This window comes from Ipomoea nil, unplaced genomic scaffold (genome assembly GCF_001879475.1).
Source record: "Ipomoea nil cultivar Tokyo-kokei standard unplaced genomic scaffold, Asagao_1.1 scaffold1026, whole genome shotgun sequence".
Classification (NCBI taxonomy): Eukaryota; Viridiplantae; Streptophyta; class Magnoliopsida; order Solanales; family Convolvulaceae; genus Ipomoea; species Ipomoea nil.
In genome coordinates this window covers 2,928,520-2,946,582 of record NW_017617454.1, presented here as the reverse complement: position 1 = coordinate 2,946,582, position 18,063 = coordinate 2,928,520, and the positions used below count along the sequence as shown (strand labels likewise).

At 35.3% G+C, this 18,063-nt stretch overlaps 2 protein-coding genes across 5 annotated transcripts; both read left to right on the top strand.

Moving 5' to 3' along the window:
- The first annotated feature begins 4,933 nt into the window (after positions 1-4,933).
- On the top strand, positions 4,934-7,456 carry LOC109180566 (54S ribosomal protein L51, mitochondrial-like). 4 transcript variants are annotated; one of them, XM_019330208.1, is made up of 4 exons: positions 4,934-5,019; positions 6,348-6,429; positions 6,824-6,930; positions 7,058-7,456. In XM_019330208.1, the coding sequence occupies exons 2-4, from the start codon at positions 6,350-6,352 to the stop codon at positions 7,225-7,227; spliced, it is 357 nt and encodes a 118-aa protein (XP_019185753.1). In that variant the 5' UTR covers positions 4,934-5,019; positions 6,348-6,349; the 3' UTR covers positions 7,228-7,456. The 4 variants fall into 4 exon arrangements, with proteins under 4 accessions (XP_019185753.1, XP_019185752.1, XP_019185754.1 ...); XM_019330207.1 differs by having other exon boundaries at positions 4,938-5,036; positions 6,350-6,429; XM_019330209.1 differs by lacking the exon at positions 4,934-5,019 and adding an exon at positions 5,023-5,064 and having other exon boundaries at positions 6,350-6,429.
- Positions 7,457-8,101: 645 nt separating this feature from the next.
- Positions 8,102-14,773, top strand: LOC109180565 (protein ecdysoneless homolog). The gene is made up of 7 exons (XM_019330204.1): positions 8,102-8,272; positions 8,639-8,706; positions 10,387-11,565; positions 11,944-12,270; positions 13,450-13,577; positions 13,966-14,120; positions 14,359-14,773. Exons 3-7 carry the CDS (start codon positions 10,427-10,429, stop codon positions 14,539-14,541), a joined length of 1,932 nt encoding a protein of 643 aa, XP_019185749.1. The 5' UTR covers positions 8,102-8,272; positions 8,639-8,706; positions 10,387-10,426; the 3' UTR covers positions 14,542-14,773.
- Positions 14,774-18,063: the final 3,290 nt, after the last annotated feature.

Sequence of the window (18,063 nt, the reverse complement as noted above, 5' to 3'; positions counted from 1 at the left end):
CTATCCCACCTGACGCTATTTCGGCATTGATTCATTAATACAATCGCAAGATTGACCTTCAAAAAAAAAAGCTCTACACCTCACCATTTTTGCTGAATGCATGCATGCCATAAAAATAGTATACGTATGCCACAAATGAATAGTTTTTGATGCGTAAACTCCGTTTGAGATACATTGAACTACAAAGTTAGATATAAGTTGAAGGTTGGTTGTTAAAAGTTAAAAGATCACAGTTTAAAATGTTCAATAATAAAATGACTAAGATGAGAAGTGTTCAAGAAAATGTACGTTTATATATGAATGGTTTATTTATTTTTAACTCTATTCCTCTTCAAAAAAAAAAAAAAAAAAAAAAAAAAAACTCTATTCTTAATTTCAAATAATCTGCTATTTAATTTGATTTTAATTCATTTATGGAAGTTAGTAGTAAAGTAATAGGAGAAATTGTCAAATAAGTTATAGAATTATTTGAAAACATTTATTTGTATACAATGAGATAGCTCCACTTTATTTGTGTTAAACTTGAAAACCTACCATACCGCCCACATGATATGCTGGCTGGTTTGGTTTTGTCTAATGTCTACCATCTATTATCTCATTCTTTAAAGTTACTCCACTCCGTATATTATTGCACCTGGCGATCGATCTAAACATGAATGGGGATTTGTTGAGAGACGTAGTACGACTGTATGTATATGTATATATTGTGATATTGTGAAGTGGGAAGTTAATTAGTTTCATTCTCTTAATTGTTTACCTTCATCTGTTTAATTAACTAATCTTCAGTACAGTATAGTATGTAGTTGGAATGAAACGTTACGTTCTTGCAAGATAGATATACATCCAACGACATTATAAGGTACGTGCATCTATCTAAACATAAATATATAATTTTGAACCATTAAAAAAATACATTATAATTTTACCTTGTAGCGGTTAGAAAAGATGTTTTAACTCCACTTTTGATCCTATATTTATTACGTGATGGACACATTTTGTCCGAGTTTATTAATTTAGTCACATTTTGCCCAGCCTTTTTAAAAGGTGGACACTTTTGGTCCACCGTTACATTTGTTGTTAAACAGCCGTGAAGTGGGAGGGCAATTATGTACTTTCACGTGCTATTATTCATCAGCCTTGATCCTGTGGAACAGCTCCTCCGAGAGGTCTAGCGAGAAGGCAGCGTTGGAAGATTGCTCCGGGATGGCCGGGATCGTGGTCGGCGGTGATGAGTTGGGTAAGAATGTTTGGGTTTGAACCGTACTCTATAACTTGGACAACTGTACTACTACCTGCAAAATTTTGTCATGAAGAAGAGAAATTCTGCGTCTCTTACCTGGACAACTACTACCTGCAAAATCCCTATTATGAAGAAGAGAAACTTTGGGTCTCTTAACTAAACCGTATTCTGGGTTTGATCGATGATGGAGATCAAGAAACTTGAAGGCCGACGAAGAATAGCACGTGAAAAGACACAATTGCCCTCCGGCCTATTTCACGACTCATTAACATTAAATGTAACGATGGACTAAAAGTGTCCACATTTTAAAAAGACTGGGCAAAATGTGACTAAATTAATAAAAACGGGCAAAATGTGTCCATCGGACAATAAATGGGACCAAAAGTGAAATTTACTCTAATATGTATGAGATACAATTAAAAAAAATACAGAAGAAAATAATGGAACAAAAACTGTATCATTTGACATTTTCAGATGTGTACTCACTTTCCTATGTATAAGTGTTTAACTTCTCGTCATTCTCGAGTGAATTCCACCGGAGGTCCCTTGTCTTTGGTGGCGAATGGTGGGCTTTGACAGATCCCGCATGTCGATCCGCTTTGACAACTCTAATACTTTATTTTTTTATCAATAATATGAGTGGGGTAAATTATGCCCTGGAAACGTGTTCACCGAGAATGGTGAACACAAGTCCAAACGACGTCGTTTTTAGGTAAAAAAAAAAAAAAAATCACGGATGTGGAGTTAACGACACGCGTTTGATCAAATTATGAATTTTCTGTTATGAGATTATGAATGTAATGAAAATTCATAATCTCATAACAGAAAATTCATAATCGCATAAAAGTAAAATATTTATTAAATTATAAATTTTCTGTTATGAGATTATGAATGTAGTGTAAATTCATAATCTCATAACAGAAAATTCATAATTTCATAACAGAAAATTCATAATCTCATAACAGAAAATTCATAATCTCATAATTGAAAATTCATAATCTTATAACAAAAAATTCATAATCTCATGGTTCCAAAGTGAATGTGTAGGCATGGTTCCAAAGTGAATGTGCAGGCATGGATTCATAATTTATGAATGTGTGTGATTTCAGACGGGAATGTGTAGGCATGGTTCCAAAGTGAATGTGCAAGCATGAATTCATAATTTATGAATGTCCGAAATCATTGCTCACCTCAAATTAAAGTGAAATCGCAAAATGTGAAAATAAAGAAGAAAAGTCACACAATTAATTAAAAAACAAAAAACAAAAAAACAAAAAAAAAAAACAAAAAAAAAGATAACGATGTACTAACACCGTTGGAACTCCATGGCATAACGATTGATATGAGTGGACCTTAGGCTTATTATTTATTTTAATGGTAACCCAATTGTGAATATTATATGGCTCAATGTCCAATTGATATTTGTTGTATTTTCCTCGCATTTCAACTCATATTTATAGTTGGTTGGTCCATTGAAAAATTATCAACCACATACAATAGTTGATGACTATAAGTAGAAGTTAATCGCTTAACTTAATTAAAAAAATGAGATTACCAAAATGAAAATATGTGATTTATTTATTCCAAAGAAAAATGCACAATTCTTGTCCATTAATTATGTCTAAATTGTAGACTTCGTTCATAAATTATTGATCTATGTAACTTTTTTCCTTTAATTATGTTGAAAGTGGTTGTTTCAATCCATTATTTATAATTTTTGTTAAAATTAAAAATTTACCTTGATTTGCCAAATTATTAGAGGACAATTTGAACATTTTGTAAAAATTTTCAAGTATAACAAAATAAGCATTCACATTGATGATTTCAAGTGAATGTTAGGTTTGTTGTAATGTTGATTACACGAAAATATAAAATGAATTTTCTTTATTATTAAATAATAAATTTAGTTCTTAATTATTTAATGCATGTATTAGTAATTTTTGGATTTTTAATCATATTTCAATTTTGACATTCTCATAATGAATAATTAGAAAGTAATTTTTTTGTCTATAATTTAAAGATTAAAATTACAATGTGATATGATTAAAACTAAATCGCAATGCTATACAAATTTTGAAAATTATGTTCATGATAAACAATGTAACAACTGATTTTTTTTATTCAAAATAATTGAGAATGAATTGAATTTAAATTTTCTGAAAATAATTGCTTGAAATATTGATTATATTATTTATCATGAAAAATAAATTATTAAAAATTATTAGTATAAAGACTCAATTGCTCTTGTATAATAAAGATATGCAAGTGTTATATATAAATTCATATTATATATTTTATCAAAGTGTGAAAAATAAAATATATAAAGAGATTAAGGATTCCGTTTTCTAGAAATAAACAAAAAAAGAAAGAGGAAAATAGTAATTTTAGTCCATTAGTTATGCATAAATTGTAGACTATGAGCATCACCACCACGGGATATTGCACATTTTCTAAGAAAATAATAGCCATGTTGGCAGAGAGAGGATTGGGGTTTCTCTGCAAGAGAGAAAATAATGTCAGCAAAGTGGGTCCCACACTGATTTTGGACAAGTTGTGACAGCCTCTCGTGGCTGTCACAAGTGCGCCTAGCGAGCGCACATGACAGTCACTTTTTATTTTTCATCAGTTTTGTTTATTTTTTTCTCCCTTCCCATATTTTATTTCATAATCACACTTACAAAAACCCTTCAAAAATCGTAGCAGAGTAAAACTACTAAGGGCATCCCCATTAAGGGATTTGTGCACAAATTTTAAGAAAAAAGAAGATGAGTTGGAAGAAAGAGAGTAAAGAGAGAAAAATTGGGTGTGCCCTGCAAAAATGGAGACTTTGGCAGTGGGGTGAGTCCCTCAACAAAGTGGAGAGATGCGTGAGGCGCAACTCTCGCGCCCAGGTGGGCGCGTAATTTATTTATTTTTGTTTTTTTTTTATAAATATATTTCTAGATTTTTATTTTCTTTTTTGTTTCTCCCTTTCATTTTTTATTTCCTAATCACACCTGCAAAATTTCCTCAAAATCTTCACACTATTGAGGATGCCCTAAAACCATCCTCATTACGGGATCTTGGACCAGATTTTGAGGAATGTTTAGTGAGGTTGATGAAAGAAGATGAAGTGAGAGAAAAAATGAGTTGCTTGCAGTAAAATGGGAGTTTTGCCAAAAATGTGGGTCCCATTTTTTTTTATTTATTTACGCAATTGGTGCGCGTTCTCCCGCGGGGTGCGTTAAGCCTTATTATTATTTTTTTTTTCTAATTTATGATATTATTTTTTCTTTTTCTCTTTCCTCCCCTTTTCTCTTTTCTAATCACGTAAAAATTTCTCAAAATCCTACCACTATTGAGGATGCCCTAAGAATGCTCTAATGTATTATCATATAATCAACATTACAATAAACCCAACACTCACTTGAAATCATCAATGTGAAAAACTTATTTTTTTATACTTGAAATTTTTTTACAAAATGACCAATTAGTCATTAAATGATTTGACAAATCAAAATAAAATTTTAATGTTAACGAAATTTATAAGTAATGGATTGAAATATTTACTTTCAACATATTAAATGTTAAAAGTTGTATAGAGCAAAAATTTATAGATTGAGTCTATAATTTAGACACAAATACATAATGAAACCGTTTTCCATTTATTCCACAATAGCTATTTTTGTTATTGTTTTTAAGGAAAAAATAAAAAAGAAGATAAACCCTAATTCTGTATTTCTTGTTCTATGTAACGTTTCCAAGTTAACAGCCTCTTGTTCTAGAGAAGAAGCTCTGGAACCCTCACTATACGGAGGTATCAAACATCTTACTAATACCATTATGTATATACATAAACTGTACTTTCTGTGTTGGTTGTAATTGTTTATAAATCGGAGGGTTGTATTGAGTAACAGATGAGCATAGAACTGCCTGGAGCTTTTGAGTGTATTATAACATTGCAAGTATTTGAAGATTCATTTGATTTTCTGGCGACATTTGAGTGAATTCCAAACTCTATCTACAGGGACTTTAATTACCCATTCATCCCTGTTAGGAAATCGTAATCTGTTTTTGGAGATAAAAACAAAATAACATCTCAATCCTCCAGAGAAATGGACTGAATTGTTTCTGCAGTGCAATTGCTTGCATATTTAGAAGTATTTTTGCTTGGTAATTTGATTAGACTTTTCATAAAAGTTTGTATAACAAACAATTAATTGAAATTTTCTACAAACAATGAGTTTCTATAATTTATTGTGCTTTTAATTTCCAGCTTCTTGCAAATTACTAAGTATTGATTATGATTCATTCACTCCATGTTCTGTTTCTTTGCACTAATCACATTCTTCAATTTATTATTTTTATGCATTGTTGTTGCCATGTATACATCAATTAGATCTGGAATAAATGTGATGGATTGCATTCATAATGCTGAGGGATTAAAACGATAAACAAATTTGTTGGCATGTGTGCACCAAAAAGGCTATCACATTCTCTCTTGTTCCATCTTCAGACAGGAGATACAAGATATGATATATAATGTGATATATGATTAGTGTTCCAACATGGCATTGAGATTCTGTGTCACATGAGCCATTGCCAAGAAAGCATTTGGTGCGACTTGTTCTTAAATCTTACTCTGTTTGTTTATGAGCTTAAAGTATGTTACTCTCTATGATTCTTTTGCTGTTTTATTTTGGTTAGTACCAATATTACTTGTTTGGCCAAAAGTGATAAAATTAGCACTAGTTCATTGGTTTTTGATGGCATGATTTTTCTAGTAAAAGCTTGAAAAGTTTGGTGCCAAAATTTTGCTCTTTTTTCTGTTTCTTTTCATTTTTAAAAAATTGTTTGAGACATTGCTCCTGCATTGTGGTAAACAGTTGCAATCAATCAAACCATGTAATTAGGATGAACCCAGTGTACAAGAGGTTGTTATAAGCTTTTTACTGGCTGAAATTGAATATTCCAATTTTCCTTTTGTCATATCCTACCTTCCTATCTTGCTTGTAGTGTGGATATGGGCAAATTTATTTTGCATTTATAGTTATATACTATTTGTCATGTGCGATTGTAAAAATTGTTATATTTACTGATAGGCTCTAACTCTGTAAATTCAATGATCAGATGGCACTAAGAGGTATTTGGCAACTTCAGAAGCTGGTAGTGAGCTACTGTGATTGGGGAGGCAGTAGCAGGGGTTTAAGGTGAAGTTTTTTTGTATCAGCATCTGAAATAAAAAAACCTCTCTATTTGTAAGCATTGACCATAAAAGAAAATCTCGTCTAAGTGACTTTTAAGGTTAGGGTTGCTGTAAATTATCCTTAAATTAGAGAAAATATTCTCAGTTGTTTCATTTTTAACTTTTAAGTTGAAATGCCCAATATCAAATGGTAATAGAACTTGGATCAAATGAGGAAAAATAAGAGTTAAATTTTGATTTGGCACTGCTTTGCAGTTTCTATATGCCTATGTAGACCATTAGAACCCCAAAAATAATCAATGGGCAATCGACACATTTGCTGGAAATGTGTAATGCAACAATTTAATTGAAGATGAAATTGTTAGGGCAATTAATTAAAAGTGTGTTTAATGTATTAGGGTATGTATGGAGTCTCATTTGCCAGCTCTCAAGGAGGTCAATCCCCATCTGCAAGTAGTCACTGAGCTCAATCGTGGTCAACATCCATTCTTGAAGGGATTATACAGTACGAATATCCGTCTTACCCCCACCCCCTTCTTGCTCAATTGTGATCAGCATCCCTGTCTACTTCTACTTTGCTTTTGTGTGTATGTGTGGTGTGGGACAATCATGCCCTTTATTTTGATGTTCAGAAAACAAGAATGAGCGGGTTGTATCTGTTAAAAACTTGGCTCCGGAGGAAATTCTCTTACAAGCTACAAGGCTAAGGAATTCACTTGGGCGAAAAGTGAAGTTGAAGACAAGACATGTTACTAAACACCCAAGTGTTCAAGGCACATGGAGTACAGAATTGAAGATGTAAGCCAAGTGGTCAAATATGAAAGGACATGACCTTTGGTTTGTTTTCTTTGAATCCTGTATTTTGGCACTGCCATGCCATGTAGCTAGGTTTTGATAGCCAAACTTGATATATATTGAATGATCCACTGTTTTTTGGTGAAACTGCTGCAGTGGTGGCTTTTTAATTTGGTTCCTCTCCTAGGACTCTGAATTAATAATATGTTGCCGCAGACATTGGTTTCATTTTAACATTTCAAACAAAGTCTTCCTGATTGAGCTCCAAGATTTAAGAATGTACGGGATTAGCTCAATGGTTTAGTAGGTAGTATTTGAAAAAATAGATCAATGTTTGAATCTTGGCGACGGTAATGTGAGGATTATGTTGAAAGTGGACAGATCCCTTGCATATTGACATTTGATTTGATTTGCTGAGTCATTTGAGTCACCATAATTTACATTATTCAAAATGTTATGTGAGATTGACGTATAGGGATTGGGGATTCAACTTTTTAAGAAAAAAAGATTTGAGAATGTATTTCTTAGCTTTCAAAAAAAAGGGGGATTCAACTTTTTAAGAGAAAAAGATTTAAAAATGTATTTTTTAATTTTCAATCGTGAGATCTATTTGGATAAATATTTCATTTTTTTATGATTATATCTATTAGATGGAACAAAATTACTCCGTAATTTAGAAAATAATTTGTGATCTTAAAAACATCATTAACGCCCTGGGTTCTTGAGCTGCTTTCTGCCTTTCTACACCCTTCTAGGAGTTCTAGGAAGGGGTGGTTTTGTCGGTAAGGACGATTTTTTGGTTGGGTTATAAGGATAGGACAATTTTTATTGAGATACAAATTTACCTATTATAAATAAGTAAAACCCTAATTATTTCAGAATTTTAATTATCCGTATTCCTTCTCCCTTCCTCTTTTTACGTTCGGCCATCCATTTGGGAGAAGAAAGATACGAAGCTGTAGAACGGTGTCTGTTTGGGTGGTGAACGGCGGCGTTGTGACGACGGCGTGCGGTGGCCTGCGGCAGTGTGTGAGGCGGAAACCGGCGGCAGTGTATTTCCTCTCAACCCTGTCTACATTTGTCTCATTTATTTTTTGGGTTTTTGTTGGTTTCTTGCTTCCCTGTAGTTCCCTGTAAAGTCTGTGTCTTGTTCGTTTCTACTGTAATAATGGTGAAAAATGAGAGCGGCCAAGAGAAGCCTCTGGCTCTGGATATATTTTTGATTATTCAATTATTTCAATAGGATGAACGGACGGCGAAGCATACCAATGCGAGCAATAAAGTTACAGCTCATCTCATTGCCTTTAAAACTTTATCTGTTTGGTGTAGTGAAATGAAAACAAGCTCTGTTTTTTTTTTTTTTTTTTTTAGCACAACTTTTTGTGCTGAAGTGATATTGATTGGTGATGTGTTTGCAGATCAAAATCCTTGCTCAATTAGAAGCTGCATTTGCACTTCTTACTTCAAACTGACAGAAACAGCAGAGGTAAGCTCTAAACTTGCTAAGTTTTTCTTATGTGTCTGAATAATGTAAGCCTTGTATAATCATTGTTTTGTGGTTATAACTTAATATGACCCTGTAGTAGTATTTAAGAACAAATGGAATGTTAAATAAGCTTATGTGCTGGTAGTATCTGACTTGTAGATTAGTTCTACTGCAGAATGCTAAAAGTTCTAAACTGCATCCCAAAGTCTGGGAATGAGGTATATAAATAAAGTTATAAATGACAGTATTGGAAGAGGAACTAGGGGTATAAGCTGTTGGAGACAATTAGGTGTTTTAAGTAATGATTTGAGATGGATTACTAGTTGTATAGTCAAGCTGATTGAGTCATAAAGAAATGAAATTCGCATTGTTTGAAGGATTTTGACTCATTCAATGATTCTATAGAAAAAATGAAATAACATAGAGGCTATTAGGTCCATTAGGATGCATATTGTATTTCAATACACTAGTGTTATCGATCAAAATCCTTGCTCAATTAAATAGTAAATATATTTTTTTTTTGAAACCAAATATTAAATATTTTGTTTACTTCTCACATTTCTTATTGTCTAATGTTTCAATATAACATTTTAACAATTACCCATGTTTCACATGTCTAATATGTTCATGTCTCAATCCCATCGTTTCTTTTCTCTTTTTTTCTTTTTTTTTGGGTTTTTGTTGGTTTCTTTTTGTTGTGCTCTTTTGAATATCTCCCTTAGTGCAAAGAAGATAGATAGCCATGATATGTTAAAATATTGTTTTGAAAAATAAAATGTAGTTTGGCATTTTTTGTGTTTTTTTAACCTATATCCACATATCATGGCTTCACCGAGGCCATGTTATATGTATAATCATAACACAAGAAACATGTTTTAAGAAGCATGGATTGCATTGATTTTTCTTATTTTTTAATATAGTACTATTCTTTTACTTTTTATGTTACATTTATTTTCAATATACTATGTGTACTCCAATTATCTAGTTTTAATCCATACGATAACGTCCTCCGGGGAGTGCATGTTATGTAATGAATTATTATTAACGTTCTCCTGGGAGTGCATTTTTTATGGGTTACAAAAATAGGACACTTTTAAAAAGTGTGCATAAATAGGAAAAGAGAATTCATGGAATGCATGTTTGGTTAAAAGGTAAAAAATTATGGTATTATACGTGTATGTGTATACTTGTATAGTATTGTAACAATAAGAAAAAAAGATAGTATATACGTATAATTGCTGTTAACCTCATTAGTTCCTTAATCATTTATAATGGATACTAGTTAGTTAATTAGTATGTAGTAATTATTACATAATAATTTGGAAAGTTAAATGTAATTAACAATAATTTGTAATTAGTGTATAATAGTAATGAAAAATAATTGTTTAATTATTATGAATCATAAAAGTAATGAAATTAGCAATAATAATTACATAATGACTATAATATTTTGTACTTAGATGTAGTAATTATTCTTTAGTTGTAATATAATAAGATAAAATAATTTATGATTACTTTAATAATAATAATAAATAATTTATAGCCAAATTATTTATAAAATAATATTACTTATTACGTAAGAATTTAAGAAATAAATAGAATAATAATGTGCTTGCAAATAAAAGAGAGTGATAAATTGTTGTGTTCATATTTATGATTCATTTAACGTACTCATTGTAGTACACTCTTCTAAGAAGACTCCCTCTACGGCGGTGACGCCATGGCGGAGCTGGACCCTTCCGCCGCCACCACATCGAGTATCTTCTCTCAGAAGAACCTACGTCCTCCTGATGATACTGTTTTCTTCTCCATTTTCCCCGACTTCGCTCTACACTCTTCTACCTCCTCCGCTGCAACTACCTCTGAACTCCAAGCTCTCCACCTCCAAATCCTCCAAACCCTTGCACCCTACACCTCCAACTACATATGGCAGCACGAGCCCTTCAATCTGTCTCTCTCGCCTACCGCCCCGCCCCACCTCAGTGGCAAGCTCCGCTTCGGCGATAACCTTGAAGATGAATGGTTTGTGGTGTTCCTCTTGTATGAAATCTCCAGGAATTTCCCAAACCTCTCGATTCGCGTATGGGACAGCGACGGCGAGTTCCTACTCATCGAAGCCGCCTTCCACCTCCCTTGGTGGCTCAACCCTGACACCGCCATGAATCGTGTTTTTATACGCCGCGGTCGCCTTCACATTATCCCCAACTCCATCTTCCACGACACTCCATCCCTTCAAGGCGCGCTAAGGTTGTTAATAGACGATGCTGAGGAGAAGACGAAAGCGCCGGAGCCTGTTCAGCTTCAATTGGAGAACAGGTTGAAAGAATACCCTCTGAGGGCGGAGAAGAACGTGCAGAGAGTGAGGGTTAGAGTCCCGGTGCCTGTCGCACAAGTGTTGAAGCATGAACCGTGCTTAATTTCACTTGCTGTGGAGGGGTTTTATGATAGGGACATTGATACAATGAAGTTTGCGGCCAAGATGGAGAGGTTTTTGAGGAATGGAAGTGGGGAAGAGCTGGTACCAGTGGCCGTGAGGATGTCCAGGGCGATGTATGCCCAATTGGTGCAGCAGGCCTTCCAGGCGCCAAAATGCTACCCACCATTGCCGCCTAGGAGCGATGTGGCAGCCTACTTGGAGGCTGAGTTGGGGTTGAAAATTGCATGTGGACTTGAGATGATATACCAGCTAAGGAAGATGCAGGGAATGGAGGGGAAAGGAAGTACATGGGAGGCTTTCAAGAAGAGTCTAGAAAAAAGTGGCTACTTTGAAGAGTTGTTGCCAGGATCCAATGAGTACAAGAGATTGATGCAAAACGCAGAGGAGTACTACAGAAACAGCTCATTACAAGCGAGAACAAGGTGTGTAATATTTTGGTTGTTAACTTGCTTGTTTGATGATAGATAGTTCTCTATTTCATGTGAAGCATGGACATTTTCTTTCATATATACATTTGCTAGTAATCTATTGAGGCTGTTTTTCTAAATGTTTGTGAAATTTTACTTCATTCCTTAAGCAGAGTTTGTAGTCTCAATACGTTTCACTCATGTGGCTAAAGCCATAAGTGGGAAATTGCACCTTGTTGCCCATTGTTGTGATCTGTTTCATCACATCACCTCTTGTTTTCACGAGCTTACCACTATTTTTCTGTTACTATCATCACTTGCTGTGTGATACCTTTCTTTTCACTCACTTTCTTCTTCTTTTGTGTTAGTCTTAACTACTTCTAAAAATTACAGTGAAATGTTGAATGCTCCAGTAAGACGCATAGATGAGATTCTTGCACTTCCCCATTCTGTGGATGATTTTAAGAATCTAGAGCTACCACCATCAGATGATGATTCATGGCTATATGGTGGGGAAGATGAGCTAAATGCTGCTCTTCAGGAGAGGCAGAAGGAGATGGAAGATTACAATTCAAAGCACAAAAAGAAACAAAATTCAAAAGAAGAACAGGCTGATTCTGAGAACTTGAATGACTATGATCTGAAAAATATTTCAAAGTCTATGCAAGCATTTGTTAAGAAAATGTCAAGCTACCAAGGAGCAGAAGTTCCAGAAAGCAGGTTAGTTGTTTTTGTTTTTGTTTTCTCTCTCTCTCTCTCTCTCTCTCAGAACACTAGGAAGTGGTGGTGCTATGTACCATACTTGATTAAATTAAGTGTGTCTAATGTCTATGTGTTTGTTTTAATACCATTTTGCAGATTGATTGATAGTTCTTTTCAGTAGTTTTGCCAAGTTTTAATGATTGTAGGTGTCAAATTGGATGCTGATATTCCTATTCTTATGTTAATGCCTGAAGAAAGAGGCCAGCTAATAACTTGGACCACTAGGTTCTTCCTATGATCTTTAACTATATTCGTAATTTAGGTGCAGGATATATTATCAGTTAAGTGCATAATTGATTAACATCATTAGCATGTTTGAGCAAACATAATGAAATAGCACTAAATCTGAATTCCCCACTCGGGTGTGGGGATTGGGATTCCCATAAGATGGCCATAGTAGACATGAGAAAGGTAGGGTGATCATGTGGGGGGTACAATAAAGGATCATATTTGACTGAAATATTCAATGCTTCACTTGTAAACATTTTGATGATGTTAAGAGATACATGGCCACAGTAGAGATCATAATGCTAAGATGATCGTGCGTCATTGCAAAGGGTTATAACCATATTAGCGTGAAATAGTGCTAATTGGAGACATATCATCCATGTGGATTAAGATGGTTTGCGGGAGTGGATTGCAGGTTTCCCTGGTTTTTTCTTATGTGTTTTCTACTTTGCAGTGATGTTTTACATGTATATTCCTTCCCTCCTAGTTGCTCTTTTCTGTTATTTTCTGTTTTAGGAAGGAGGTTGTGCACATTGAATTTACACATTAATTTGTAAGGCAAACATAAACTCTGTTACTAAACAAGGACTCTGCAGCAAAATGATATTTTGTGGAATGTACTTATTCTGGGCCTTTTAGCTCATTCTTGAGAAGGTTGTGCTATGTTTTGTGCTGGTACCATTTAATTTTCTTTGATGGTGATATGAACAAATTCACCCCTTGTTTTACTAATAGTGTATGTGTGTGTGTGTGTGTGTGTGTGTGAGAGAGAGAGAGAGAGAGAGAGAGAGAGAGAGAGAGAGAGTATATGTATATATTCCAGACAACCTTGATTCCTTGCTGTTTTGCCTTTGTGATTATTCATTGGTATGCGTGCATTAATTGTTCATCTTTTTTCTTCAATTGAAGCCTAAAAGATGTGGACTTTGACGTGGATCGCTTTATGGAAGACATTGATTCCTTAGCAAGACAAAAGGACTCTGAAGACAGTGGTAGTGAATTTGATATTGAAGGGCCAAATTCTGACATGGAATTTGGTAAGTTCTAGTATATGCATGTGTTTTAGGAAAGAACTTTACCTGTGAAATATATGGAGGCTTCATCTTGTTCTTGTTAAATGTGTACTAAGCATGGAATCTTCAACTGTCAGAAGTTGATTGTTCTAAAAGCAAATAACTTTTTCTTGAAAAACACATGTAATGGGATTTTGTGTCCAAATATGCCTTTAAGAAGCAACATGAAATTGTGAATTGAAATATAATAGCACACTTTTTATGCTAATAATATCAAGAATAGATTCCCTCTCTAGGGAATCAATTTCATATTGGGTCTTCTGCTTAATACATTTGGAGTGGGCATGCTATTCAACGGGATGCTTAATACATTTGGGGTCTTCTGCTTAATCAATTTGTTCTCAACTTGCAGATGAATCTGATGATGAGAGTGATGCTGAAGATAATGAAGTGGGAGGGGATCCTTTTATGCAGTCGTATGCACACGTTCTAAATGAGGAACTGAAAGGCACTTCACTAAGTAAAAGTTTTGCTCGTCCAGATGAACAACCTCTCAAGAAAGATGAGGTTAGTGTTCATTGAATAAATGCTTTATGATTCATGACTTGCCCCAACTCATTGGCCTAAAATGTTTCTATGATATTTTACTGTATGTGCTAGTTTGGGGCCATTCACATTGCGGTATACAATTGCTACTAATAAACTCTACCACACACACACAAAGAAATGAGAAGATGAAGCATTAGGTTTTTCCTTTTTGAGTTGATCGCTAACCTCACACCTCCCGTGTATATGGTGAACACAGGGAACATCTGCGGGTGCAGAAGGGACGGAGGAAGAGTTGGCGCCAGTGGACGTGGATTTCAACCTTGTGAAAAACCTTCTCGATTCATTTTCATCTCAACAAGGAAATGCCGGTCCGGCTTCCAACTTACTTGGGCTTTTAGGTATACACCTCCCTCAAGATGCTAATAGTAAAGGAAAATAAGTTGTCTGCATTGGAGTTTTAAGTTAAAGGAGATTTCAGTACTATTTTTGTATTGGGCAGTCAGCAGTTCATACTTGCACTACATCTTGTACAAACATATAGAGAAGAGATGATTGATTTCATGCCAAAACTTGTTGACCTTGCTTCATATATATGATGGTATTTGAATATCAATGAGGAATTCTAGAATATAAGTATTTAATAAGTATTTGAAAGATGTGTTCTGTGTTAATTATAGTTGGGCCGCATAATTATCTCTCCTGAATTAAAGATATTTTTGTTTTGTTTTTTATAGATTGCTGGTAAATTGGTTGAGACTAATATAAAGCGATAATTATTAGGGTCTTTAGTATGATTTTTTATTATATTATATGCTCAAACCATCATCATGAAATTTAATCTATTTTAAGTGATCATATACTTTATCCTTATAGATATTATTAAAAGTTTCACCAAATGCTAATATAATATGTTGCCATTAGTGAGTTTATGAGAATTTTTTTAAATTTAGTTACTAGCAACACGTTACATCAACCTTCCGTAAAACTTTTGATAAAATTGTTGTTCTATTAAAATATTATTATTCTTATTGTTATTTATTTATTTGGTTGATAATTACCTGTTTTTGCCCTTGAGCTTTATCAGGAATATTAAAAGTTTTAAAAATTAGTAATGTTGAAGAATGTAGAAAATTGGTTAATGACATCACACACTGCCTGGCAAAGGAAAAATAAAAATTCTTCAATTAAGAAAAATATAATATAATTACTTTGGAATAATAATACTATAATGGCTATAATTGATGTGGGCAGTGGGCAACTCCAAAAGCTCATCTTTTAACCAGCAGGCAGCAGCAATAGTTGCAAGAGACAAAATATTTTTCCTCTAATCCACCTACTTTGATTAAAAGGAACGATGCAAAAGCTGACAGTGACCCTAATACATAAATCACTTCTTCATTTATCATAATTACAATTGATAAATAACAAACAAATATAATTATTCAAGCCCAGTCAAATTATTTCGTGGACCCGGATTCACATTGCAAAGTGAACATGGATCTAAAAATATACAATTTACATACTGAATATTCACAATTTACATATTGAATGTTTACAATTTGAATTGTGAACATTTAGTATATATCTTCCTAAGGGCATCTGCAATGAGATTGAGAAACGGACTAGGCGTTTCATTTGGGGGCAAAACGACCAAACAGGGGAGAAAAAAATGAGCCTGGTAAATTGGGAGGTGCTCACTACAGAGAAGGCACGTGGAGGACTGGGTTTAAGAAACATGCATGCCATGAACAATGCGTGCATGACGAAGCTGTGTTGGAGGATTAAAACAGAACCAGACGCTTTGTGGACACGAACTTTAACTAGTAAGTACAAGCAAGAACCAGACTCGATCCGATTTGGGTCAGGTAGACGAAGCACTTCAAATGCTTGGAAAGGAATTGTGGCTGCTACAGGTATTCTGGAATCCGGACTCATGCGTGTGGTTCGGAATGGGAGGACGACTCGTTTTTGGCTGGATGCATGGCTTACCCCAAAACCGCTGTACGAGAAGCTGAGTGGATCTTTGGGGCTCTCCGAGTTCTACGCAAAGGTGGATGAATATTGGGATCGAACCAGAGGATGGAAATGGGAGGTATTGCGACAACACCTTCCAAGTGACGATCTAGAGCGCCTCGCCGGGTTTTGCCTAGCAGAGCCAAACGTCGAGGATGAGTGGGGCTGGGGCCCGGACACACAAGGACGGTTTACAGTGAGATCAGCATATAGCCTGGCGATTGCGCCCATAGCGAGGGAGGTGGACAAGGACTGGACTCTGATTTGGAAGCTGAAAGTGCCGGCCAAAATCTCGATGTTTCTCTGGCTTGCTAAACACCAGAAAATCATGACGAATTATGAGCGCACAAGGAGACACCTGACTTCTAATGAAATGTGTTTTCTTTGTGCAGGTAAGCGGGAGGATATGGACCATCTGTTCCGTAGGTGTGTTGCGGCGTCGCATATCTGGGGGCATGCCCTACACAGGTACGCGACGGAGAGATTGCAAAACCTCGACTGGGAAGCCTGGCTCAAAACAAATCTGCACGGTAATATGAAGGACGGATTTGTGGAGGGTTGGCCTGAGCGGTTCGCGACCAGAATGTGGTGGCTGTGGAGGTGGCGGAATGAGGGAACTTTTAATGGCACTAACGTGCCTTTAGATCACAAGCTGGATTGGCTGCGACGTTGCGATGGGGAAATTGCGAGCGCTTTCCTAGACAAAAGCCGGCCGTTACAAAGGTACAATCGGGACATCGAGGCTAGTTTGGCTTGGACGAGACCGGTGGAGGGTAGCTTGAAATTAAACGTGGATTGCAGCAGAAGGAATGATGGCCAAGCGACTTGTGGGGGTGTCCTCAGGGATAGCAACGGGACCTGGCTCCGAGGTTTTGGCTACAAAATTAGCAGGTGTACGACAGACGTAGCGGAAGCTTGGGGTGTTCTGCAGGGCTTGCGGATGGTCAAAGATTATGGTGTACGGCCCCTTGTTCTCGAGTGTGATTCGAAACCTTTGGTAGAGGCCTTGCGGCAGGGCGACGGCGATGGACATCTTTTAAACAATATCGCGAGGCTTTGCATTAGGGAAGCAGAAGATTTTCCAGATCTGCGCTTTGTTCACATTTACAGAGAACAAAATCGCCTGGCGGATAAATTAGCGGACATGGCTTTCTCTCAGCAGGAGGACCATATACTTCTTGAAACACCTCCTCTGGAAACGGAGGAGTTGCTTGCCCTCGATAGGGTAGGAGCTGCATCGACCAGACGTGTATGTAGACAATGAGCTGCTGCTCTTAGCTGCGTTGGGTTTCCCCCTCCTTTCTGATCCAAAAAAAAGAACATTTAGTATATAAATTGTATATTTTAAACTTGATCCACCTTACAAATCCATAGTATAACTGTTGTCAAACCCCATTAATATTTTTCTTTTTAAAATTAAGCTTATAATTTCTTCAAATAGCAATTATGAAACTTTTATCTATTGTCATCAAAATTCTAACCAAATAATCATATCTATACAAGATTTTCTTTATATGCGCACGTCGAATACTAGTTTTAAAGTAAGGACTGAGATGGAGGCTAATTATATGCCTCTATTCAACAATGGCTTAATAATGCTATCCAACTATATGCTCTTGTCAACAAGCAATACATACCTTAGTATTAAACCACATAAAATCATCACTAAATTGTGGACTATACATCACATATATAAAAGATATGTTCCAATAACTAAACTATTAACTATCTCCAATTATGGCCTAAATTACATACCTCAACCAATTATTCAATATAATTTAATCATAAACGATGCATCCTCATGCATATCTTTTAATCTAGTTTGGATCTGGAGACAGAATTTCAGGCAAATTGGTCAGATAGTTGGCTGAATCACAGTGGAACGAATGTTGATTTGTGTCCAATCCATGATTGATGAAGAGCATATTGTATGTTTTCTTTGTTTTTC

Coding starts and splice junctions, on each gene's coding strand:
- LOC109180565 (XM_019330204.1), top strand. CDS start 10,427: ATGGCGGAGCTGGACCCTTCCGCCGCCACCACATCGAGTATCTTCTCT. Junction 11,566..11,943: donor TCATTACAAGCGAGAACAAG/GTGTGTAATATT, acceptor TAAAAATTACAG/TGAAATGTTGAATGCTCCAG. Junction 14,121..14,358: donor AACCTCTCAAGAAAGATGAG/GTTAGTGTTCAT, acceptor TGGTGAACACAG/GGAACATCTGCGGGTGCAGA.
- LOC109180566 (XM_019330205.1), top strand. CDS start 5,811: ATGAGCCATTGCCAAGAAAGCATTTGGTGCGACTTGTTCTTAAATCTT. Junction 5,883..6,349: donor TGTTTGTTTATGAGCTTAAA/GTATGTTACTCT, acceptor TTCAATGATCAG/ATGGCACTAAGAGGTATTTG. Junction 6,430..6,823: donor GGCAGTAGCAGGGGTTTAAG/GTGAAGTTTTTT, acceptor TTAATGTATTAG/GGTATGTATGGAGTCTCATT.